A 27,350-nucleotide genomic window follows, 5' to 3' on the forward strand; every position below is an offset into this window, starting at 1 on the left:
GGCGAGTACGCTTTGAAACATATTTTGACGTATTCTCGATTAAAAAAATTAAAACTGATAAGAACATTCTGGAATGGCTTATAGATGGCCTAGATTGTATGGATATAATCTTAAAACCAGTAACTGTCGTTTGGAATACCCCATGTAAAATATTTCGTGGTTGCATGATTAGAAAACACATTCTGACTGTCACTTTCATGATCTGGTAAGCGATGCTCTGATTGGTTGGATGAAAGGTCGTTCTGCCGTGACCCTTAATGGGATGGCCTCAGATCTTTGTTCAGCGATAGCGAGAACTAAGATCAGATTTAAATGAGATTGGTCAAAATGACAATCATAAATAAGAAAGTACAGCAATCCTGAAGATAAGGACAGTTTTAATGTAACAGAAATTTGAAACAATACATTATCATAATTACAATATATTAAATTAGCCCAGCATGATCTGTGTGTGAGGGTAATATAGTAATGTACAGTTTCAATAATTTAATATTAATATCATCTTGTAGATTAGTATTTCCAAAACAGCATAGTCTTGATATTGAAAAGCCCTTGGCATGAAAATAACATGTTGATCTAATGTCACAATAATTCAAATATTTAAATAAATAATGGAGATTATCTTTGTTGTCATGACCACAACTGCAAAAAGGATCATCATAAATAAATCTGTAAAACCTGTGTTCGTTTAAAGCACTCCAGCCCAATCAGACTTTATCCAAGCTATGATGTTTTCCTTCCTCAGCCTATGATCATCGTCAAATTTATATTTGCATTATTAGTATCTAAACTAATGGAACAACATGACGACAGCAAAAGGAAGAATGCTTACAAGAGGAGTGAAGCGATCAGGTAAATGCACATTTTTTTTTTTTTATCATTTATTCAAAACCCTGTCATTTTTTTAATTTTACCAGACTGCCTCCTTGATCTTGTGGACCCGTGAAGATTCCGGGGTAGAATAGGTCTTCAGCAACCCATACTTGCCGTAAAAGACGACTATGCTTGTCATAAAAGGCGACTAACGGGATCGGGTGGTCGGGCTCGTTGACTTGATTGATACATGTCATCGATCCCAATTGCGTGGATCAATCACTGGATTGTCTGGTCCAGACTCTATTATTTACAGACCGCCGTCATATAGCTGGAATATTGCTGAAAACTACGGCACAGTATTTCAGTGGGCTAGCTCTATAGAACCGGCATTTAATTTAGTCAGGACTTGTGCGAGCAACCACACACATACCTGCATGCACGTTGCTATATAAGTGCACTAATCTTGAACGCGTCATTAAACCCCATTTCACCTCAGCCCTCATCTTTATATTGACATCGAAACCAGGATGAGGCACATTATTTTTTCATCTTGTTAGATTGTCCGTACTGTTGAGGTAAATTATTAATACAACCTTTGATATCCTAATAGAACCATATTCTGAGTTAAAGAGGTTTTACAGTTGTTTTGTAGATTTTGTGACCACCGTGGAGTTTCCAGGTTGGAATAGGTCCCCAGCAACCTATGCTTGTCATACAAACTTCCTGAATGGATCTGTTGATCAGGTTCTGTGATTTGGTTGATTGGGTGACCTTTGCTCATAATATTGTCACAGGGGTACTCTGGTCGTCTCAAAGATAAGGGAGTACTTGTACAATCACTGGTTTGTCTGGTACAAATTAGATTATTCACAGGCTGCCGTCATATAGCTGGAATATTGTGTGATGTTTGAAACAAATAAACAAGGCATATTTGTTTTCTTTTTACAGTGTTGAATAATCCAGACCAAGTTCAGCTACTTGATAAAGACACCCAGGAACAACTTCTGAAAATAACCAAGTTGAACACCCCAGCTTCTCAGAAAAGCTTATTGACTTCAAGTCAGTCGTCTCACTCCAAAATCTCCCGGAAATCTGGGAGCACCGCCGAGCTCAAACAAGAGGTTAAAAACGGAAATATTTCGAAGCATATTTGGTTCCATGTTTTGTCACTTGTTTCAAATGCTTTTTATTTTACCATCATTATTTTGAATAGCCATTTGATTTATAAACATTGAAACCTAATACCATCTGTTTCTCTGTTAATACACAAAAAACATTTGAAAAAATATCTTGTGAAGTAGCAGTACAGATCAGTTGTTGAAAATGATTTATTCAGCATACAATTCATTTATTCATTTGCAAATTTTATGTGGGATTGAGTATACTAACAGGTCTTGATTTGGCTATCTTAAAAATGCACCAGTGCAACCTATTATTGCAAAGTGCAACATAATATTCATACACCAAATGCAACTTTTTGTTTTTCTGGTGCAACTAGGTTTTCATGTCAACATGCACGGGTACCTGGTGCAGATAAAATCAAGTTCCTTTTGTCTTGCCTTGACTAAACATGATACATCTGATCTAATATATAATTTGCTGAATCATGCAATCATCACTTTGAAGCAAAGAGATGAAAAACTAAATTTTATGTTTGTTGAACTAAACTGCTATTTTTCTGTGAAGCTTGAGTCGATGCTATGGGTCCAGTGTGACAATCCTGACTGCTACAAGTGGAGAAGAGTGACAGTGTCGGAGCTGGAAGGTGTCACGGAGAACACCCCTTGGTTCTGCTACATGAATCACAACAGAGACTTTGCAGATTGTGAAGTGCCTGAAGAAGACACTGAATGGTATGACAAGGCAGCCAAGAGAGTTGGGCTATGCTATGTCAAGTCACCCATAGCAGAGGGTTCGCTTGTCTGGGCCAAGATGACTGGCTATTGCAAGTAGGTATCAGTGAACTCTCTTTCCAGCGAATGTGCAGACTGTCAAGGGCTAAATTAATGCTACAATTGCAAGGGTACTGTTAGTATTGCTATTGAACGCACAGTGTTTGAAATAAGTGCCTGATCGTAAGCCCCAGGCAGGTACCGGTAGATCTCAAGTCGTCCCTGTAGTTTCAAATTTGTATGGGTGCTTATGGCCTGTAGTATATTTACGTGTCAATTTATTTGGGACAATAACCTGCAGTTTTTAAATGAGGGCCTGAAGAATTTAGTCACGGCATGCAGCTTCTAATGTCTGTGAGTCCTGATGTCAACCTGGCAATTCTTTTTAATTTCAAATACTATGGCCACAGGTACTAAAAGTTACTTAAAAATGTACCTCTTATGGTTCATGACGTAGTGTTTGTAAATATTCAGTGAAATAGTTTTTCAGTGTACTCTTTCATACTGAAATCTAAATCTCTACTTTTCAACAGCTCATTTCCTAACTGGTCTCCCCTATCCTTTCTATTAGTATCAGCATCACAGTCCTAGTCCTATTGTCCTTGCCAAACTGCCCAGTAGTTAAGGTATCATAAGGACCAGTAGAAATTGGCCCTTTTTAAGGGCTATGTCAGCATCATAAGGACTAGGGGCGGTCGGGTAGCCTAGTGGTTAAAGCGTTCGCTTGTCACGCAGAAGACCTGGGTTCGATTCCCGATATGGGTTCAATGTGTGAAGCCCATTTCTGGTGTCCCCTGCCGTGATATTGCTGGGATATTGCTAAAAGCGGTGTAAAACCATACTCACTCACTCACTCATAAGGACTAGTGGATGAAAACTGTTAGTTTCTACCGCTGCATCATGTGTGCACGGAGCAAACAGTGTGTAGGCTGCCCTATACAAGTGAATGTATTATCATGCTCATTATTATCATTATTATCATATTATCACCCATATTAATTTATTAGCTCTTTTGACACCTGATGCCTCTGAAATCAGGGCCATCATTTTCACAGATAGTGTTTAACATGACCTTTATGCTTTCAAATCTATTAAATGTCCTGGGTGCCGTTGTTCAAACCAAGCTTAGCGCTACGACTGTCGTAAGTCTATGTTAAAGTATGGGAGTTACGATCACCTTAGTGCTAAGATAGCTTTGTACAACGGCCTCCTGATCATCCATTGTTGATTAAGAGTTAGTATAGTACTATGTATATTTGTGTCTGAACGGTTGTGTTTGTGATGGATGCTGTATTGTCTGTGCAGATGGCCTGGAGTTATCACCAAGGACCCCAGTATCCAGCTTCACTGTCTGGTGGATGCAGATCACAAGCCAGGGTGGTATCATGTCGAGTTCCTGGGGAGATGTCACACTCACAGCTGGATCAGGGCTACCGGTGTCAAGCTGTACACGATCAGGACACCGTCACCAAGCTCTGGGGTAGGAGAAGTCATTTACCCTCATTGCATTGTACAAATGTGTAAAGTGTGTGTAAAAATGTGTAAAGAGTGTGTAAAAATGTGTAAAGTGTTGGTACAAATGTGTAAAGTGGGTACAATGGTGCTGACAAACCTAGAAACATAATCGGGGCGAACCGGGATTCGAACCCACAATCATAGGTTTCTGGCGTGCCCAAGGGATGCAACTCTGCACAGAGAATCGCAGCACCTTAGACGACTGGGCCACCCGTGCCTCCGGTACAAATGTGTAAAGTGTGGGTACAAATGTGTAAAGTGTGGGTACATACAAATGTGTAAAGTCTTGGTACAAATGTGTAAAGTGTGGCTACATACAAATGTGTAAAGTGTGGGTACATACAAATGTGTAAAGTGTGGCTACATACAAATGTGTAAAGTGTGGGTACATACAAATGTGTAAAGTATGGGTACATACAAATGTGTAAAGTGTGGGTACAAATGTGTAAAGTGTGGGTACAAATTTGTAAAGTGTGTACACATGTGTAAAGTGTGGGTACAAATGTGTAAAGTGTGTGTACACATGTGTAAAGTGTGGGTACAAATGTGTAAAGTGTTGGTACAAATGTGTAAAGAGTGGGTACAAATGTGTAAAGTGTGGGTACAAATGTGTAAAGTGTGGGTACATACAAATGTATAAAGTGTGGGTACAAATGTGTAAAGTGTGAGTACAATTGTGTAAAGTGTGGGTACAAATGTGTAAAGAGTGGGTACAAATGTGTAAAGTGTGGGTACAAATGTGTAACCTGTGGGTACAAACAAATGTGTAAAGTGTGGGCACATACAAATGTGTAAAGTGTGGGTACAAATGTGTAAAGTCTTGGTACAAATGTGTGAAGTGGGTACAAATGTGTAAAGTGTGGGTACACATGTGTAAAGTGTGGGTACATACAACTGTGTAAAGAGTGGGTACAAATGTGTAAAGTGTGGGTACAAATGTGTAACCTGTGGGTACAAACAAATGTGTAAAGTGTGGGCACATACAAATGTGTAAAGTGTGGGCACATACAAATGTGTAAAGTGTGGGTACATACAAATGTGTAAAGTGTGGGTACACATGTGTAAAGTGTGGGTACAAATGTGTAACCTGTGGGTACATACAAATGTGTAAAGTGTGGGTACATACAAATGTGTAACCTGTGGGTACATACAAATGTGTAAAGTGTGGGTACAAACAAATGTATAAAGTGTGGGTACAAATGTGTAACCTGTGGGTACATACAAATGTGTAAAGTGTGGGTACATACAAATGTGTAAAGTGTGGGTACATACAAATGTGTAAAGTGTGGGTACACACAAATGTGTAAAGTGTGGGTACAAATGTGTAAAGTGTGGGTACAAATGTGTAACCTGTGGGTACATACAAATGTGTAAAGTGTGGGTACAAACAAATGTATAAAGTGTGGGTACAAATGTGTAAAGTGTGGGTACAAATGTGTAAAGTGTGGGTACATAAAAATGTGTAAAGTGTGGGTACAAATGTGTAACCTGTGGGTACATACAAATGTGTAAAGTGTGGGTACAAACAAATGTATAAAGTGTGGGTACAAATGTGTAAAGTGTGGGTACAAATGTGTAAAGTGTGTACACATGTGTAAAGTGTGGGTACAAATGTGTAAAGTGTGGGTACATAAAAATGTGTAAAGTGTGGGTACAAATGTGTAAAGTGTGGGTACAAATGTGTAAAGTGTGGGTACAAATGTGTAAAGTGTGGGTACAAATGTGTAAAGTGTGGGTACAAATGTGTAAAGTGTGGGTACATAAAAATGTGTAAAGTGTGGGCACATACAAATGTTTAAAGTGTGGGTACAAATGTGTAAAGTGTTGGTACATACAAATGTGTAAAGTGTGGGTACATACAAATGTGTAAAGTGTGGGTACATACAAATGTGTAAAGTGTGGGTAAAAATGTGTAAAAAGTGTAACAATGTGTAAAGTGTGGGTACAAATGTGTACAATTGTGTAAAGTGTGGGTACAAATGTGTAAAGTGTGGATACAAAAGTGTAAAATCACAACCACATGTATTGGGATCAGGAGGAATCTATTGCATGGATTGCCTTGTACAACATTGAAAGTTGCCACGCCTTGCAACAACACTTTTGGGAGTCAGGAAGAATCTTTTACACTGATTGCATTGTACAACATGTAAAGTTTCCATGCCCAATGCACCAATACTTACTAAGGTCAGGAGGGGTCTTTTGTTCTCATTGCCGTAAAAGACGACTACGCTTGTCGTAAAAGGCGACGAACAGGATCGGGTGGTCAGGCTCTCTGACTTGGTTGATGCATGTCATTGATCCCAATTGCAAGGATCGATGCTCATGATATTAATCACTGGAATGTCTGGTCCAGACTCGATTATTTACAGACCGCTGTCATATAGCTGGAATATTGCTGAGTGTGGCGTTAAACAACAAACCAACCAACCAAAATGTTCTCATTGCATTGTACAAAAAGTAACATAAAATATCTCAAGTTCTCCATTTGTTGACTGTATCAGAAACAAGGTAGAGGTCGGCGTAGGGCTCGGAAAGGTAGAAGGAATGCTCTCACCTCCTCCACCAGCAAACATCCACAGCGCAAGTGTTACATGAAAGATGTGTCTGTGGAGCAGGCATGTATGGAAGCCAGCAAGCTCCTGGCAGTCAGTAATGAAGAGAGAATCTCCATGTGCACCTTCATCAGTACGGCTAGTGTTGTCATAGAGGATGCTGAGCATGCTGACAAAGTGGGCGTGGTCACCCCGAGGTTAAGGGGTAAGTTATAGGGAAACAACATTCCAAGTTTAAAAGTATTGAAATATGATCAGGTTTTTCTTCGTAGATTCAAAATTTGCTTATCATTGCCTATAGTTCGACTGGTTTGATTTGTGTTCAGCGCTGTTCTCGCTGCACTGTCGGAGGATCGATGAATGAGAAGCCGTATATCATAAAAAAGGTATACAAACTGACATGTGTTTTTGTTGCTGATTAATGCATACATGACTTGAAAGGATGAAGCTATTGTTCAACATCATATTATGTACAATAAAAAACTGAATATGGTATCCCTTCAGAGCATCCAGGTAAACGAACAGGTGATAAAAAACTTGGTCAATAAAAATATTAAATTTTGGATAAATCATCACTGAAAATAATTTACCATTCAAATTTATTTTATCAGAAATAATATATTCCAAAATCAAGACATTTTAGTTGCAACGTTTACTATATATTTATATTCCACAGTCATGGTGCAGGACTATTGGAATGTAAGCAGGGATAACAGCGGTAGAAGATAACATTTTTAGTGCACTAGTTCTTGTGATGGTAATATATAGCAAAACCCTTAAAAAATGGCAAATTTCTTCTCGTCCTTGTGATACCTTAACTACTGGGCAGTTTGGCAAGAACTACAGGACTAGTGCCAGTTTCTAACGCTGGATTAATTTGTAAAAAACTATAGGTATTTCTTGGAGTATGCAGAACCCTAGGGTAGGGTTCGTTTCCGGAGCATAACTCTTAAACCGTTCAATATTTTTCCATGAAACTTTGCAGGTCTGTCAGATACATGCTGAACCGTTGCCTTTTGCTATTTAGAAATTTTAGAAATTTTTATTTTTTACGTTTCCATGGCAACAAGATGGACTGAGGTTCTGTGAGGGTAGGGTTAGTTTCCGGAGCATAAGTCATAAACCTTTCAATATTTTTTTATGAAACTTTGCAGGTTTGTCAGGTACATGCTCAACTGGTGCCTTTTGCTATTTAGAAATTTTAGAAATTTTTATTTTTTGCGTCTCCATGGCAAGAAGATGGACTAAGGTACCAAACTCTTCTTTTTTTTACAATTTCCACCTCGGTATAAAAAAGGTTAGGGATTTAATTATGTCATAAATTCTGCAACAGGGGCGGGGGATATAGCCACGTTAGTGGCAAACTCTTGTTTTATTCTGGCATATGTTTTCATTATTTCCAGATGGTGCCATACAGGAAACGAACCAAACCAAGTCCTTTGTGAAGAACAGACAAAATAACCAAAAGCAGAGTCAACATAAACAAACTGTCAGTGCTGTGAAGGACAGTTTTGCTTTCCCTGACTCCCCAGTTTCAGCTAACGTGTGTGGTGGGCCGAGCTTCGCAAACCTAGATATAAAGTTCCCAGATTCTCTTGTCAGTCATTCCAAAGAGGAAAAACTAGTTCTTGATGTACAGGTAGGTTGTAGTAATTTAAGGGATTGATATGTATATATATATATATATGTCTAGTGTATTTATTGTGATATTTATGACCCATAATAATATTTATGAAATTAACGATGTGTGGGAGTTGTTTATCGTACCATAAAACACTGCAGGGAGAATACGCCATGAGTGGCGCATCCGGAAGTAGTTTATTCCCCTGCAGTCTTTTATTGTATGATAAATAACGACCACAAGTCGTTTATTTCTTATATTAGATATCAACATTATTTACAGCCTCTTCAAGGATGATGATAAAATGTTCAAGCTTTATAAATACTTACCTGTATTTTATTAAAGATGACTCCCTCAATAGAATCTGCCCTCACTAGTGTCGGTTACATTGATTACCTGTACCTTTTCTCCCAGTTCCGATTGTCAAGTGTATCTCGCTTTGGTATGTGATCGTTCGGCCATCTCGTTTATCTGTGTTGCCCAGCTACATCTATGTAGAACCAACTTGCTCATCAAGTTGCGAGCATATGTTCGAATCTCCAGAAATGACATCATGATAGAAAAATGTTTTATCGTGAAATGAACCACACTTCTTTCTTCATTGTTCTTCACGATTTATTGTGCAGCTATCTTATATATAACAATATATGCCATGTCTGTTCTACATGATGTTTGAAAGTCTTAATGTTCACAGTTTCAGATTGGCAGTTTTATAACCAAGGGACACAGAAACATATAAATATATGAACTTTATGAACCCATCCTAACAGCATTGTTTTTTACGATAGAAGGTTTGATAATGGACAAGACAAAATCTCAACCTCACTTTTCCAAGTTAAAAATGCACATATTACCCTGGTAATGATATTCATGTGCTAGTAGTTACATCACTGTTAGCATATTACCATCAAAGGAAACCTGTGTTTGACAGGACATCCAAAGTGTGTCTGTGTGTATGTTTTAATCAGCACTTGGCTATTTGATGGCAGCTAAATGATCAAGTCTGGACCAGTCAATCCACTGGTTTATGTTATGACCAATGGTCCATGTGTTACGCTGACACACCAACAACCAAGTTACCTGTCATGACCACTCTATCCTTTTGTTCACCTCTTGCGACCAGTATAGGTTGAAGGGGAATCCCCACCCTATGATTATGAGTTACGAATTGTTTTGTTACAGATGTATCAAAGAAATGAGCGGGCATTTGAACACGACGTCCTGAGGTTCATGAAGCGCAATGATATTGCCTTCAGGGGTTTACCGAGATGGCAGAATACCTCCATCAGCCTCTTCCAGCTGTTCCTGGCTGTTCACGAGAGGGGTGGATACGACCAGGTGAGTCATACCTGCCCAATCAAGCTAAAATATGATCAGCTATATTTTGGGAATTGCTTGAAGCTAGGGCAATGGTTTCCTTGTTCACACAATAGTTTTTAAACATTCTGGTAAAAATGTTGGCTTTAGTAATTGCTTCAGGCTGTTGTTGGGTTCTCTTCATAAATTTATATGTACGAACAATTCGATATACAGTAAACTATGTTTATAACAAACACTCTTATAACGAACTGGCGGATAAAACTAACTGTTTTGTTGGCCCGGCCATTTGCTGTGTATATGCTGTGTATATTTTTTCAACGAACAATGGTTATAACAAACTAAAATACGTTGTCCCTTTAAGGTCTTTATAACTGTAACTTACTGTATTCCGATAAAAAATATTGAATCTAGACAATGATTTTTTTTCTTCTGTATATTAAGGTAAATTTGTATTCCATTGTTTTTCTTTTACTTTTGTCATGATAGTCTGAAGCTATCAATGACATTAGTGAAGGAGTTACTTCCTCAACTGACCGGATGCTGACATTTTCTTTACTCTGGTATCATTCTTGACCTTGCAATTTGTGACATATAGGAAATATTTCATGTTGTCAGTTGGTCAGCAACAAGGTTTTGGTGTGTCAATTTTTATTTCATGAATGAAAAAAAATAAATGCAAAGAAGTAAAATCTAAAGTTTGCAATCATGTGTATCATTTTTGTTAATGCTTTGAATTAAAATTATGGTAAATTAAGAAAGAATCCATGTATGTTCATATACTTGATGAAATACATGTAACATGAGACTCAATAGAAATTTCCTTTAAGATATTGACACACAATGCCATTCAGAAAGTGGTCAAATGTAACAAATGTTTTTTGGGTTGAGTCCCGTCAGTGATTCCAACCCACACTGCCAGAGTGGGGCACCTGAAAGGGACTCAACCCCAAAAAGGTACGAGAATCTGTACTTTACTCAGAAAGTGTTATCCCAAATATAACATTTGTTACTTTAAGATATTATTTCATCTTTTGAGTGGTGAGTTTAAATTCATTGACTGAGTGACTCATTCTGCAGGTGTGTTCAACACGTGGTGGTTGGGTGCAAGTTTACAAGGAGCTGACAGAGTGTGCAAACAGTGGAGAAGTCGCCAAGCGATACTATAGGAGGTGCATTGGGAGTTTGTGGAGACCGATACTAAATGCTACATTTTATAGTGATAAAAATTACCTATTGGATGATGTTTTGAATTTGTCTATGCCAACTTGTTAAGATCCGATGTCTATTAAACCTTTAGCTTGAAGAAATAGTTCACCTAGCACATGACGTAGTAAATGAGTGAAATGTTTATAGCAATCCTAAGATGTACAGTTGAAGTTCACGTTAAAAATTATTCTTTTTCTAACTCATAGCTGTCTCAAAAAATTTTAGTTTGAATAATTTTCTTTCTTTCTGACCCATTACTTTCAGAAATCTATATCCATATGAGTTGTTCATCAGAGGAAAGGACTTTAGCAAAATACTGCCATCCAAACACAAACACTGTGATAAGAAGACAAAAACCGTTACCAAAGAAGCAAGTCTTGCGGAGTCTATGCCCTTCAGAGACTCAAGCCTGAGACTGGATGACAGTTGTGTTCGTGTGGACCCAGCAAGCAGCTCTGTCGGGTCCTGTGAGTGCCACACGTCATGTTGATTGCATTAGTTCCAAAACAATGCAACTTTTAGATTATATGTAAATGGTGTTATGTGATTTACTTATATAGTGTGGGTGGTAGAGAAGTCTAGTGGTTAAAATGTTTCCTCGTCACCCCGAAGGCCTGGGTTTGATTCCCCATTTGGGTACAATGTGTGAAGCCTAGTTCTGGTGTCCCTTGCCGTGATACTGCTGTAATATTGCTAAAAGCGACGTAAAACCATCCTCGCTTGCTTGCTACTTATATAGTGCCGAGTATTCAGCAAATGTCTCAGGATGGGTCCCCATCACTCAACTGCATGTCATAAGAGGGGACTAAATTGGATTGGGTAGTCAGCCTCTGGTACTTTGTTCATTGCATGACATACCTGATTTGACGTTGCTCATTACATCATCTACTGATTTGTGTCAACCCTTGATTAGTTACAGGCCTCTTACATATTGGGTTTTAATCATAGAATACTTGTTTGGCTGGTTTTAATTGTTTGGCTGAACTTTCTGATATTCGCCAGAAGCCAGAGGGAGGGTGTTAATCCTGATGGGGTTACCATGTAGGTACCATGCAGTACCATAAGTCCCCAAGGTCCCCAGTATGGTGGTCTAACTTTGGTTGGGGGCGGTTGGGTAGCCTAGTGGTTAAAGCGTTAGCTCGTCACGCCAAAGACCCGGGTTCGATTCCCGACATGGGTACAATGTGTGAAGCCCATTTCTGGTGTCCCCTGCCGTGATATTGCTGGAATATTGCTAAAAGCGACGTAAAACCATACTCACTCACTAACTTTGGTTGCTTGTAATCTATAGCCCATTTTTATGATGTATTGTTATGGGTAGTCATATTTTTATGGTAACATACTGGTTTTAAATTGATATCTGTGATAGTCTAGTTATTTTACTGTCCTTTGTTGACAAATATTTACATAGTCTAAATATATTTCTTATTAATATATGTTCTTGTATGGTCATGATATGCCTGAAATACTGCTGATGTGACTTTAAATTTTAACTCACTCACTCACTCACCGCTTATTACTGACTGTGACTTAAGACAACAACCAAGTATCAGTAAATGTGGCATCAAGTAGAGTTGCAGCTCCGTACAGGGAAAAAAAACATACACTATATCGCTGTCTATAGTTTGAGTTTATGGTACCTAAAATGAGGGGGTTTGAATAAGGGTATGAAAGGAGATCGTCCTATGCAAGGGGTAGAAGTGCTTACATGTTTTTGGTAATGTGTACTTGAATATGTCCCTAACATATACTGTCTTGTATTATGTGTCCAACCACTGAACGTTTCCTCAAGGCCCCGTCCTAATCATCTTCCCGAGTTAAGGGAGGTAACTGACTGTAAAGGTCCAGTTTCCGCAGTTGTAGAACTAGGCTATTTCCGAAAAGGTTTTTGACCTATCCAATACAGTGAGAAATGCAGTTACTTGTGATTCAAGAAAAACTGCATCTTCGAAGTACTTCACCAAGAATGAATACATCTCTTTACCACTGTTATTGGAATTGAGTAAGGGCAAGTAAAGGTTTATGAGGGCTGTAAATACTTCCGAGTTCTGGGCCTAGATTTTCGAAACGATCTTAGCTAAGATATATCTTAACTACTTATGTTCAAAGATAAGATATCTTAAGGTTAAGATAAGATAGATTTTCGAAACAATTGTAAACCTGTCGCAGATCGTTCAGAGCTACAACACCTATCTGTAGCAGGAGAATAGCTCCAAGTCGTCAAGCGTATCGACGGGACAAGTTCTGTCTCTGAATATCCTCGGTCTTGTCATCAAATCATTGTCATCTTCATCATGAAAAATGTCCAGAGCAAAGTATACCACCATCTTGGGTGAGGATAAAATAAACTTACGACAGGTATAGGGCTATCTTAGATTTAGGACAAACTTAAGATATCTTAGGGCTACGATAGTTTCGAAAATAGGCTACGATAGCCTACAATTTCCTTATGATAACTTTAAGATAATTTTAGGGCAAAGTTCATTTCGAAAATCTAGGCCCTGGCCAGATGGCTTATGAAGCTTTTGTGTTAGTTTCTGACATTGTGTAATGTATTGAATATTTGCCATCAGTTGTGTCGGAGAAGTCTGTGGATCTGATGGAGATGCTGGGAGACTTGGAGGCCAGCGGCAACCTGTGCTGTTTAGAGGAAGGTAGGAAGGTTTAGTTGTGTCATTAACTAAATGGAGGATGGTTAGAGAGATTACTCATTCAAAACTCACTTTCTCTCACTCTCTCACTCATTCACTCACTCACTCAACCCACTCACTTTCTCTCACTCTCTCACCCACTCACTCAACCCACTCACTCACTCACTCAACCCACTCACCCACTCAACCCACCCACTCACTCAACCCACCCACTCACTCACTCAACCCACTCACTCAAAACTCACTTTCTCTCACACTCTCACCCACTCACTCATTCAACCCACTCACTCAAAACTTACTTTCTCTCACTCTCTCACCCATTCACTCAACCCACCCACTCACTCACTGACTCAACCCACTCACCCACTCAACCCACTCACTCACTCAAAACTCACTTTCTCTCACACTCTCACCCACTCACTCATTCAACCCACTCACTCAAAACTTACTTTCTCTCACTCTCTCACCCATTCACTCAACCCTCTCACTCACTCAAAACTCACTCTCTCACACTCTCACCCACTCACTCATTCAACCCACTCACTCAAAACTTACTTTCTCTCACTCTCTCACCCATTCACTCAACCCACTCACTCACTCAAAACTCACTTTCGCTCACACTCTCACCCACTCACTCATTCAACCCACTCACTCAAAACTCACTTTCTCTCACTCTCTCACCCATTCACTCATTCACTTTTTCACCACTCACTCAGCTAACAGAAGTTGTCATCTTTGTAGATGTGTTGATGAGTAAGACCAAACTTGGCATTGACATCACATTCTTTGACGAATCACCTCAACGGCCTGGTCGATCATCTCAGCACATCAAAGTGGCAGATACTGCATCAGAATTTGGACATGCTGCCATTCCTAGTAAGTGTAACATGTGTTATTCACTGTGTCATCTTTAAAAACAATTCAAAGTACCTTCATGAAACTTTGGATGGCGACTTTAATATTGTGAACAAAAATGTTCAGGAAAGCTAACATTGAGTTGAGTTGTCTAATATTGAACATAGCGATCACCTTTGACATTCATGTAAGCCAACAAATATCGGTCTGCAACATTAGCCACTATTCTGAAGCCCAAGTCTAGCTACATTCTGTTTGGTCCTGTAAGTTTTGGTAATAGTAAATAATGCTAAGAGCCATGTTCAGGCTAGTCGCAAGGTTTCGACAGAGACTGAAATATAGTTGGGCATTCTGCATTTTTTAAATCTCCGCTGAAACCACTGAGCTTGTGGAGGTCAAATATTGTGACCAAAATCCTAGCAGAAGTTGCTCTGAAATGTGTGCACAGAAACAATAATGAACATGTACCTCTCTCCCAGACTCCAATGACGGAGCTCAAGAAGTGCCTGACATATCCATCAGTAGTTCACAGAGCAGCAATGAAGGGGACCAGTTGCTGCACGAGATGCAGGCCTTGCAGGAAGGCATTGACCTTGTTGCTGGGGAGATGGACTTCTTATAAATTTACTGGTATGCATGATCATCCCATGTAAATGTCTTCATCTTCATCTTCATCATATCATAGTAGTCTGTGTTCAGCTCAGGGAAACAAAGAGTGTAAAGGGCCTCTAGTGTTTCTATTCCAGAGAAGATGGTTTCTAGGAGAAGGAATATGTCTTTTTGAATGATATGAATTAAAATAAGACCATGATACAAGGGTTGATTGATAAGTTCTAAGCCTCACATACATAGAATCTTACTCACATGATAATCCAACTCTGTTTGAACCTGATCCAGACAGGTTCTTGCAACGATTTGTGACGATGGATGAAACCTGGGTTCACCACTTCAGTCCAAACAAAAACCTGCAAGTTCTTGATCCCTGCACGTACCTCAAGTTTGTCCATTTTCCAAAGGTCGCAGATGCCTTCTTATTTTACTGACTTCTCTCAGCGAACCAATTTTTTCAGGTTTTTGTCAGTATACTTGAATGACATCATGCATAACATGCAATGTCCGCAACAAAAGATTTTACTATTGTGCAATTCCTTCTGTGTCAGGTTCAGAACTTATCAATCAACACTTATAAATTTATTATCAGATTTTGTCAAAAAAATTCAACAATGTGAGTTTGGAAGCATTTCACTTTCTGTATTTTATATAATTCAAAAGAAATGGCATTTTGTAGATTAATTGTTGAGGGATGTGAATCAGATAATACACTGTGGGTTTGGCTTGGGAGAATGAACTGTTAGGGATCCTGATAGGCAGTTTGTCTGAAATTTGCTTTGATGTTATTTAATTGCTGAAGGAAAACATATGTTTTTCTATATCCTGGAACCAGGTGTGTTATCATAGTAGCTAATAGCAAAAACTGACTGAATTGTTGAACAATAATCACTTTGCTATGTAACACTAAGTGGTCTGTCTTAGTTGACATGAGAAACACCTTGTATGAAGCATTTAGTAAGCTTAGCTCAGCACTTATAGGCATTTCATACACTATGAAATTAATTCTGGTATTTATTCTATGTTTAGAAACTCAAGTCAATACTATAAATCATCCATCTTCCCTAGGTAAAGGAGACTATAAAAGTCCAGTTTTCACCATTGCTGAACTAGGCTGGAATTATGGGGTTATACTTTGGCTGGACTAAAGAGCCTATGCTTAATCCAATCAAAATCGCATAACAAAATCAACATCCGGTTCATAAACATGGCGACTGCCATGCAGAATGTGGTTGATTGCAGGATTAACAAAGCATGTGTACTGCCAACTTGTTGCTGTCATTTTGTTTGAAGCAAATGCATGTGATATGAGAGATGGAATCTGAGGAACAGTAGGAGGAACATAGAAGGAACATAGAAGGGACAGGACTTGTAACAGTCACTGGCAGCACTACGATCGAGCCACAAAACTCCAGCCTAGTTTGGCAAGAGTGGTAACAGGACTTTTACAGTCAGTCAACTCCCTTGCCCTGAGAAGATGTAACTGATCAGACTTGACATGGACCTGACCTCTTCAAGGCCAATGGATATGGTAGACACCTGATAATAATATAATTGAGTCAAGACAAAAGTGCACAAATGCAGAAATTGTCTGTGTAACTTTACCCCATGATATTAAAGATGTCAAAGAACTTCCAGTCAAAAAACGTTATCATTTTAACAGAAATGTGGTATCAAATATATATGCGGAGTCGAACTCGACTAATTTCTCATTTGACCAGTAGCCTGAAGTCCAAATGTAAAAGTATTTTGTTGGACAAGTCCATGAGTTAAGCAGAATCATTCATTCCAATGCCATTCCAATGGTTTGACCACAGAAGACACACAAACACCCGATATATTCCTAAGTATGTGATAGTCACACAACTGTGCCTTGATCCTTCTTGCTTGATATTGTGAAATATTTGTTATTTGTTGACAAGTGAATATTACTTCTTAGATGACACCTATTTATTTAACTATTGCCACTTTGGAGTTTGTTCCTCTTGTTTATTTATCAATTTCTTATTTATTGCTTGATATTTATGACACTTGCCAAAAGTAATTCTTCTTCTCCAGGATTAATATATTTATCCTTATGCACACTGAAAGAGGTATATATGTTTTGTGATATTATTTGTTTGTTTTGTTACACAATTCAGGGTTTGTTTTCAATTTCATTCTTCCATTTGAATGAGTGAATGATATTATGCATTTGTGATATTTATTTAAGAAATAAACTTTATTCACCAAATTAGTTATTTCTTACTTTTCTTGGCTACTTAACTCCAGGTTTTATTAAACAACTTGTGCCAGTTTGTAATGAGTGAATGGTGTTGGCGATAGTGGTGTCATAAAGAACTGTAGATGATTTCGTCTGGACCAGACAAAGCAGGGATGGACAGCAGGAGTAAAAGCACCATGACATCGAATTACTATTCACAGAGTCACGTCAGAAATGAAGATTCCCGGGTAGAATAGGTCTTCAGCAACCCATGCTTGCTGTAAAAAGCGACTATGCTTGTCGTAAAAGGCGACTAACGGGATTGGGTGGTCAGGCTCGTTGACTTGGTTGATGCATGTCATCGATCCCAAATACGTGGATCGATGCTCATGATGTCAATTACTGGATTGTCTGGTCCAGACTCGATTATTTACAGACCGCCGTCATATAGCTGGAATACTGCTGAGTGTGGCGTTAAACAACAAACCAAAACAAACCAAAAACGTCAGAAATTTCAATAACCATCAGTTACCTCAGCATAGTTCATAGACTAATGTTTAGTCCCAGAAATAAGTTCTCTAATTCAAAAATATATATCTACAAAATACAAAATAAATCCAAAAGAAGCCAAGAACAATGATTAAAGCTGAGTCAGTCTAGATTTGAGTTTGGATATTTTTGAATTCATTCTCTTGGGTCTTGACGAGAGACTACATGGTTATATCTACAATTGCAGGTTAAAAAATGCACAGATATGGTTACTACCATATTCAAAGGATGTGTGGCAATACATTTCGTGCAGAAAACACGATAGAAATCTACAAAGGGAATGTATTTACGTTTTGGAGACAACCAAGGGCTTGGAATTTGGTGCTTTTATATATACGACTGTGACGACATATCTTTTGCGTCACAATGAGCGATATGACGTCATAATGGTGACGTGTGGTGTAGAACAAAAGCCTTGCTAAGCTTGCTTAGTTTTCTTTTTGCATGCCTACATCATGTTAGCTTACCAAATGGTAATTAACAAGCATTGGTGCCTTTCTTCGTCAGGTTTGTCCTGATGATTTGTCCTGATGATTTTACGACCCGTGAAGATCCGGGGTAGAATAGGTCTTCAGCAACCCATGCTTGCCATAAAAGGCGACTAACGGGATCGGGTGGTCAGGCTCGCTGACTTGGTTGATGCATGTCATCGGTCCCAATTGCCTGGATCGATGCTCATGATATTAATCACTGGATTGTCTGGTCCAGACTCGATTATTTACAGACCGCCATCATATAGCTGGAATAATGCTGAGTGCGGCGTAAAACATCAAACCAACCAACCAACCTGATGATTTTACAGGTGGTAAAGGTATTATGTGGTTTTGATATATCAGTGTTTTCACAATCAGAGAAGTGCTGGAATCCTTTTCAATATGGGTATTCCAATGACTGGACAATGTAAAAGGTCTCAATACTCTGTCAAATTACCTGTTCACAAAACACTCAAAACTTCATGGCATTTGTTTTCAAAAGGTTTATTGTACAGAGAAATATAGACATGACTTTGATCAAACATTCGTAATACACAAACATCCATACAAAATATACATGTTCATATGATTCGTGATCTGTCTGACACTTCAACATGTACACATGTGATATTGCAGCCATATATGTACAGCAGATGACAAAATCCCCCACAACATGGTCAGACCAACTCCTAGGTCCAGTCTACAGCTGTAATCACTGGTCCAAAGTGTAGTAAGGTTTCGTTCCCTGGTACCAGAGATGCCAATCATGATTTGGGCGGAATCGTTACATTTAGAACCAATATATATATTATATTATATAAAGATAATTATTAACATTTTGGTTAAATATGTCACCAAATGATCTAATTGTATATTTTTTATACGTCAACATGATTAGTATGCTAAAAGAGGGTGTGTGTGTGCACGGCACTGCACGCAACATCAGGATCTCAGAATGATAATACACTTCAATACTGTCACAGTAAAAATAAACCAATAAAACCTATTGTTCGTCCGCTGTCTCCTTTGTGACTGTTCCATGACTGGCTGGCTGCATGTGTGGGGGCAATACTTATGTACACTCTAACAAAATACTCTGTATTCAATAGTTATCCTTGGAAATATTTTTTATTAAAATGTCACCCAAAATAACAAACTAATATTGTACAGAAAAGAAGTACTTTTTTCTAAGTAACTAAAACAATTTTTTTACTATTAAACAGAATTAATAAATAGCATAAATTATAAAACATGTTTTCAATTTCCATGATTGATGTCATAACCGATCTTGAGATGATTGCTTGATATAAGATCTATCAAGTCTATAAATAACAATCAGAATAAGTAAGGAAAAGACATATGGATGAACAACTTCTTTATTACAATTAGGACCTTCTCCACTCCAGGGTAACTGCATCTTAAACCTACTCAACTGTATAAACACTGCCTCCTATCCTATATATACTTGTCAACCATACTCTGTACATCACTTGCTTGATAACGGTGTTAGAACCTACACCGAAACATCGCTCCTAATTGTAATAAAGAAGTTGTTCATCCATAAATTCTTATCCTTACTTAGTACTCCAATTTCTATATGCCTCTCAAAGAAAGTAACAATCAGAATGACAGACTAGTACAAGGCAAAGATAAATTACACGTGCAGGTAACATTGTGTCTTCTGTGATAATGATAAGCAGGTTACTGACATGTACTCATCTGATCAAATCTGGTGGATGGATACGTTGGAAAATAATGTAAAATCCTTAAAGCATTATACAACATACGTTCCATGATCAATACTTTCTGAACCTCAACCTCGTGTTCTTTCAGATTACACACATCAAATTATGCATGTAGAAGATTCCTAAGTTGTGCTTTGTCTGATGTCAATGTTTATTTTGTCTCTTTTTGATAAGTATGAAGGAAGGGAGATAAAGAAGTAACAGCTCAATATTGAATAGGGGTGTCACGATACAGGTACAATACGATACGATACGTATCTCGATTTTCAATAAAATTTCGTATCGATATATATTTACATTATCTCGTATCGTATCGTGAGAATCGGTACAATCAGTAAATCGTGACCTCCCTAATATTGAATATCTTGTATTTGAATGTTTTGATTTTATGAACAAGTACCCAATCAGATTACATAATCCCTAAATTTTATGTCTTCAGAAGAGGGGTAAAGAAGAAAATGGGATAGTGCATTGAGTTCTTTCAATTTACTACAGTTAATGTCATGCCATGATTTATAAAGAATCAGGTTTTCTGTCAATTCTTTTGAGTAGTAAATTATTGAACGCATAAGAGAACACAGAAAGGAACGAACACTTCAGGGAACAGATTGTGGTTAAGAGAAGGTATTTTCGGACCACTCCTTTGTGAACACCTGATCAAGGACGCTTTCTTGGAATGAAGGCAGGAATATGGTCAATCTAAGTGTTCAGGAATTATCATGGTGTCCCTCTGAACTGAAAATAGGATATTTGAGTCTACGAAAACCTATTTTTATAAACCTTTAATTGTATTTTTAGCTGCCAATATTGGTAAGTTGATATAGACATGGTGAAGCAGTTTCACCCAAAAATCACAAACCATCTCTGCCCACATATTTCTATATCAACCAATAACAGGTAATGTGTTATTTTAACATATTTTGTCTTCCCTGGATTGACGATAAAATGTTCATTTGTCAGCAGGTGAGCTTACAAAATATTAGAAAAAATAGACACAGACAAGGATTCATGCACACATGTAGATGCAAATACAGACACACACACACACACACACACACACACACACACGCATAGTGACATGCATCCACACACTTTTGCTGTAGGTCCTGCGAAAAAAAGAATTTGGCTTCTCTTTTCCAAGGAAAACATCCTGTGTCTTGCGGCAGTGACCAAAATAATATTCCGTCTCTAACAACACTCCTAGGTCCCTTAGGAATATATAATGGTGAGTCGCTTAAACCTCAAGTTCTGAAAAGCTAACAGTGGTATGAGATGTGTAAAAGTATGACTTTGTTTTCAGGGCTGAAATGACTCCCCAGTCTCACCTTAATATGAAACTTCATAGTACAACATATTTTAAAACAGAAATAAGTTTCATAAATCTTTCATATTCCAAAAACGGTATTTTTTAGTTTTTGATCTGGGAGGTCAAAATTCAATCACTTTTCAGGACTAAAACCTGTTTTTAACTTTTTTTTATTCACTTACAACTCAGTTGAAATATGTTCAAGTTAAGTTTGAAGAATTCAATGATTTTATAGCGTCAAGTTTTAGCCATGTCTGTCTCACCTGTTAGAATTGGAAGTGGTTACAGAAAATTACTGATAGCTTTTGCATTTTAAAATAATGATAAACATATTTTTAGACTTTTGGCTGTTATTGAGTATTAAATGCCTGAAAATTGTGATATTTGAATCCTCCAGTTAGCACCATTGGTTCCAAATGAAATCTCCTGACATTAAGTACACAATTACACCCAAATATCTGAAAACACATGTTTATTTTCAAACTGATTTCTACTGACAAAAATATATCACAAAATCAAAAGATATCCAGAGTTTCCCTTGAATTGGTTATCCTGATATGTGTATCTTTCGTGGTGAGGAGAAATTGGGTTAAACGTCGCATCCAAGATTATTGCACTTATACAGCGACGTGCATGCACGTGTGGGTGCGAGGCTGCTTGTACTAGTCCTGACTGATGCCGAATTATAGTGCTAGCCCACTGAGATACCATGCCGCAGTTTAACATGAATACCCAGATCAGACACAGTATACTGACTCCGAGCCGACCAGTCCTTGTTTAAGCCCCTTAATGCCGAGCGCCAGACAGGGTAACAACAAGTATCATCTTTTAACGTCTATTGGTATGATGCGGCCGGGGATAGATCGATCTCCGGGCGGACACTCTACCACAAGACCACGGAGGCGGTGTATCTCTTGTGTATCTTTTGAGTATCTCATGTGTATCTCGTGTGTATCTCATGTGTATCTCATGTGTATCCTTTCACACCTACTGATACCAATAGTACAAATGTCATGGAATCTACTTGAACACATCCCAGCTTTAAGTCTCATTAAAATCAGATCTTATTGCTCTCTACCGCTACACATGATCTGAAGAGTGAGTGAGTTGGGTTTAACGGCGCTTTTACGGCACCACTTGAGAACGACATCTCATGAACTTTAAACAATCAATCAAATGACTAACAGGAAGTCGATGTTAGCCAATCAGAAAGCAGCTTTCTCAAGCGTTACGTTTTGAGTTTCAAATGGTGACTTCCATTCCAGACTATACACTTTAAAACATATTTTGTTGTCAAGTTCTCAATTCAAAATTTTCAAACTTAACAAATGATAATTCTGGAATGTCAAATAGACGGCCAGAATTTTACACAACCATTTCAAATGTTTATCCCATTGAAGCAAGATATAGATGACATTTTTGACCTACTGATATTGGTTTGTTGTCTTACACTGCTTTAAGCAATATCCCAGCAATATCACGGCGGGGGACACCAGAAATGGGCTTCACACATTGTACCCATGTCTGGAATCAAACCCTGGTCTTCGGCGTGACGAGCGAACGCTTTAACCACTAGGCTACCCGACCACCCCTTGACCTACTGAATCTCTTAGAGGTCACGCACATTTGGACTTTCACTATCGCATAAGCAATGCTCTGATTGAATGGATGAAAGGTCATTCTGGCGTGACCTGCAATGGATATCCTCAGACCTTTTTGTAGCAGTAGCGAGCACTAAGATCTGATTGTAATGATATTGCTCAGGTTTTGACATTGAGGTTCTTCAACATACGTTCAATGCAATATTCACTAACAAGTTGCTTGAGATCTACAAAGATGGAAAACAACAGTAACAAAATTGGTGGGTGTGTTTAACATAGGATCGGGCTGTCATTGACCGATTGGGTCCACTGATACAAGCAAGGGGATGAGAAAAACAATGACATAACCATTAGAATATTGGCAAACCTTTGCCAACAATTTGTTCAACAAAAATTACTTGTACACATTCTTAAGATTAATAATTAGCTATATAACAATTGAAAATGTCTAACAATGATTGAAATCTTTAATGGCTTAATAGCGAGCCTATCTTTTCTTTTACTTCCTGATCAGGTTCATTAGTGGATGTATTAAACATGGAAGATATTTGGATCTTTTTATGTGTGGCACAGCTCAAAATCAACTTATCCAATCATGCGTGCTGCTAATGCTTATTTATCAGCATAAAACACATGTATTTTCTTACCAAACTTAGAAAACCATAGTGCAATGACACTGACTGTAAGCAACTCCTGCAAAAGGTGATATTTCAAATGAGATAGATAATGTATTTCATCCCTAAATATACTACTCAAAAGATGTTAAAATTTTGGGTGTTCTTCACTTCTTTTGAGTAGTATATATATGAGTAAAACAAGATGTCATCATATCAATACATTCCATCCCAGCCAATGACAGCCACAAAACAAGATAACAATGAAAGCTGTAACAATAGCAGCATGCTGCTCTACAGTGGAGTGGGATGAACAGTGGGAAGACCAGCATCAACACTTCGCGCGATTGTACACTTACTCTATCGCCAGGGAACTCACATGATTGTACACTTACTCTATCGCCTGGGAACTCGCACAATTGTACACTTACTCTATAGCCTGGATACACACGTGATTGTACACTTACTCTGTCGCCTGGAAACACGCACGTTTGTACACTTACTCTATCGCCTGGGAACTCACGCGTTTGCTTATTATTTAGTTTCAATTAGGGCTGGGACAATACACCAACTGTACCATCTGATATGTATCACGACACCTTGCTCACAATCCGATACATATAACCATACTCGCATGTGCTCTTACCTATGGTGCGTAAGCCATCATTTTCATAAACAGGATGGCCAAATACCTGGCACATTGACAGTTAGTGAGTGAGTGAGTGAGTTGGGTTTAACTCCGCTTTTAACAGTATATCAGTTATATCACTGCGTGTCAACTTAATGTGGGAGTAAAGCCCGAAGTGATGCATGTCTCAGACGTTTACCACTTTGGTGAAACCCATGATCACGGGTATGGTGCTGACAAACCTAGAAACATAATTGCGGCAAACCGGGATTCAAACCCACAATCATAGGTTTCTGGCGTGCCCAAGGGACGCAACTCTGCACAGCAAATCACGGCGCCTTAGACAACTGGGCCACCAATGCCCCCCATTGACAATTAAGTTGGCAGTGTCAAGTATGGCACAATGGATGAAAGTTCTTTTCACAACTACTTTTCTCCCTACTAATTAGTGTTTGGTGTAACAGGTATTAAAGCAAACACTATTTTACTGAGTGTGCGACTGTGATCGGTACTTGTAGCGAGAAGTAAACACTCGCGATCCATCAATGCAACAGTGTATTGTCCCACCACTAGTTTCAATACTGATTGTCGTTATACATCAATAGGCAGTATTTGTACTTGTTAATACCACACATAGGTGAAAAGGGCTGGGATGGGTAACTTGGCTACTCGGGTTGGGTAGGTCCTGAGTAGGACGCAGGTACCCACAGGACTCCCCGGATCCGTAGTTAGTCACGTGATATATTGTTTACTGACAAAAACTCACTATAACTCAGTGTTTACACGTAAGTCCCTAATGTTTGCATTTATTTATGACGATGCACACATTCCTTTTGACTTGTATATGTTTGAGTAAAGATAAAGCTTCAGTCAACTTCAGTGAAATTATCTGATCATTTGATAAATGTATCTAAATAGTTTGGGCTAGGGCTGTGGTAAAGCAAATTTCCAATCCGACATTTTGTTCCCAACTCTTGACACCTACAGCGGGTACCTGGGTAGGATCAGGTGATAGGGGGTCGGGTACCCGGGTAGTAAATTTTGACTCGTCCCAGCCCTAATGTTATCAATAATTTTTACCATATTTCCTCTCCAATACTCCTCCCATCTGGTGCTGTAGAACAAGGGGGACTTTTTTGTGTCATGCCGCCCTCACCAACACTGCAGACATGAGGTGACATACTACCATTGTTGGCATTGAACCTGGACTTGATGCAAGGGAAGCAACCCTGTCGACCACCTAACTCACAGCAGGGCTTGGGGAATATCACCAACATCAAGCACTCATAGCATTCCGGTAAGGAACCTTTCCTTCTTTCATAGGTTTGGTGAGCAAGTTAAGTGAGTGAGTGAATGAGTTGGGTTAAACATTGCTTTTAACAGTATTCCAGTTATATCATGGCGTGTCAGCTTAATGTGGGAGGAAAGCCCGAAGCGATGCAGGTCTCAGACGTTTACCACTTCGGTGAAACCCAAGAGCACGGGTATGGTGCTGACAAACTAGAAACATAATTGGGGCGAACCGGGATTCGAACCCGCAATCATAAGTTTCTGGCATGCCAAGGGACGCAACTCTGAACAGCAAATTGAGGTGCCTTAGGCGACTGGGCCCCTGGTGAGCAAGTTAAAAATGGGAGAGAGCAAAAAACAGCTTCATGGGAGGGGTGGGAGGGTAGAGTAGCCTATGTACAAATGCGTGTTTGGGGACTGATATGAAAGAACAGACAATGGATAGGTATCTGTTCATAATATTGTGACTTTCATAACTATCGCAAGGTTGCACAATGAGTGAATGTCATGTAAATGTCAAACGGGACTGTACATTCTCCCCTGTGTCAAACTCCGTAGCTGCCATCAAACAAAGCAATTTTCGTATCTTCTCGGAGAGGAAATATGTCATTGAGGTGGTAACTATGGAAACTAGATGCTTTGGATACTGGATAAACATAATATCCAATACACATTGCTCGATTTAAGGAATCTGATTCAACTTACACCAGGCAACAGAAACACTGATTTGACTTTACCAACATCTGAAGTGACCATATTGATCATGTGATCCCAAAGTAAACAACTTCCTTCATGTCAGTGTGTCATGACTTCCTCCACTCGATGCACTGCACCGATGATGTATCTGACTGACCTACATATCAAAGTGAACATTCGACTACTCAAACTTTTCTAGGATGGTGGGGAATTGGATGACTTTCAGGTCGACACCACAGTCGCAGACAACGCCCATGTTGCCGACCACCTCCAGATGGCTGACTAGGGAGGCTTGCTCTGAATCTTCCAGTCCAATCCTCCTCATCAACTCCCCCTTAGAGATGTCCCAGAGATACAGGCAGCCCTGGAACAGAGAGTGAGTGAGTGTGTTGGGTTTAATGCTGCTTTTAACAGTATTCCAGATATATCTCTGCGTGTCAGCTTAATGTGGGAGGAAAGCCCGAAGTGATGCAGGTCTCAGACGTTTACCACTTCGGTGAAACCCACGAGTACGGGTATGGTGCTGACAAACCTAGATACATAATCGGGTCGAACCGGGATTCGAACCCACAATTATTGGTTTCTGGCGTGCCCAAGGGATGCATCTCTGCACAGCGAATCGCGGTGCCTTAAACGACTGGGCCACCCGTAACCCCAGAAGTGACATGAATCAGTCGGACCTGCCTTATTCTCTGTACACACAGCACATCCCCATGTGTAGTTCAATGTGATAAGGTGAGGTGAAATGGGGTTTAAGGTCGCGTCCAAGATTATTGCACTTACATGCATGCACGTGTTTGTGTGTGTGGCTGCTTGTACTAGTCCGGACTGATGCCGATTTATAGTGCTAGCACACTGAGATACCATGCTGCAGTTTAACATGAATACCCCACTCAGACACAGTATACTGACTCCTAGCCGACCAGTCCTTGTTTTAGCCCTTAATGCCAAGCGCCAGACAGGGTAACAACAAGTACCATCTTTTAACTTCTTTTGGTATGATCAAACCCCGGACCTTCCGCTCTCCGGGCGGAAGCCCTACCACTAGACCACGGAGGCGGTCTCAATGTGATAAGGAAATTTAAAGTAGACACAATTTATGGATAAAAAGTTCATTATTTACAGTAAAGGTGACGTTTTGGAATAGCTCTTTATACTGTTGTCGAGCAAGGAAATATAGCATGATACTTCTCTGAGGCTGCAATGTT

The 27,350-nt window shown here is 39.0% G+C and overlaps 2 protein-coding genes across 2 annotated transcripts in view; one reads left to right on the forward strand and one right to left on the reverse strand.

Moving 5' to 3' along the window:
• Nucleotides 1-803: 803 nt before the first annotated feature.
• On the forward strand, nt 804-15,221 carry LOC139464508 (uncharacterized). Its single transcript, XM_071246032.1, has 12 exons — nt 804-852; nt 1,765-1,937; nt 2,503-2,765; nt 4,014-4,188; nt 6,725-6,980; nt 8,179-8,414; nt 9,579-9,734; nt 10,794-10,885; nt 11,187-11,389; nt 13,496-13,576; nt 14,315-14,449; nt 14,908-15,221. The coding sequence occupies exons 1-12, from the start codon at nt 804-806 to the stop codon at nt 15,048-15,050; spliced, it is 1,962 nt and encodes a 653-aa protein (XP_071102133.1). The 3' UTR covers nt 15,051-15,221.
• A 7,651-nt stretch (nt 15,222-22,872) lies between these two features.
• The window catches only part of LOC139464949 (sterol regulatory element-binding protein cleavage-activating protein-like), a 47,306-nt gene continuing 42,828 nt past the window's right edge, over nt 22,873-27,350 (reverse strand). Inside the window, exon 25 of the mRNA XM_071246579.1 lies at nt 22,873-26,506. Coding sequence (XP_071102680.1) covers nt 26,324-26,506 — 183 coding nt within the window. The 3' untranslated portion in view covers nt 22,873-26,323. The remainder of the gene's footprint in view (nt 26,507-27,350) is intronic.

This window comes from Haliotis cracherodii, unplaced genomic scaffold, assembly GCF_022045235.1.
Source record: "Haliotis cracherodii isolate W230 unplaced genomic scaffold, xgHalCrac1.p SCAF_17, whole genome shotgun sequence".
Classification (NCBI taxonomy): Eukaryota; Metazoa; Mollusca; class Gastropoda; order Lepetellida; family Haliotidae; genus Haliotis; species Haliotis cracherodii.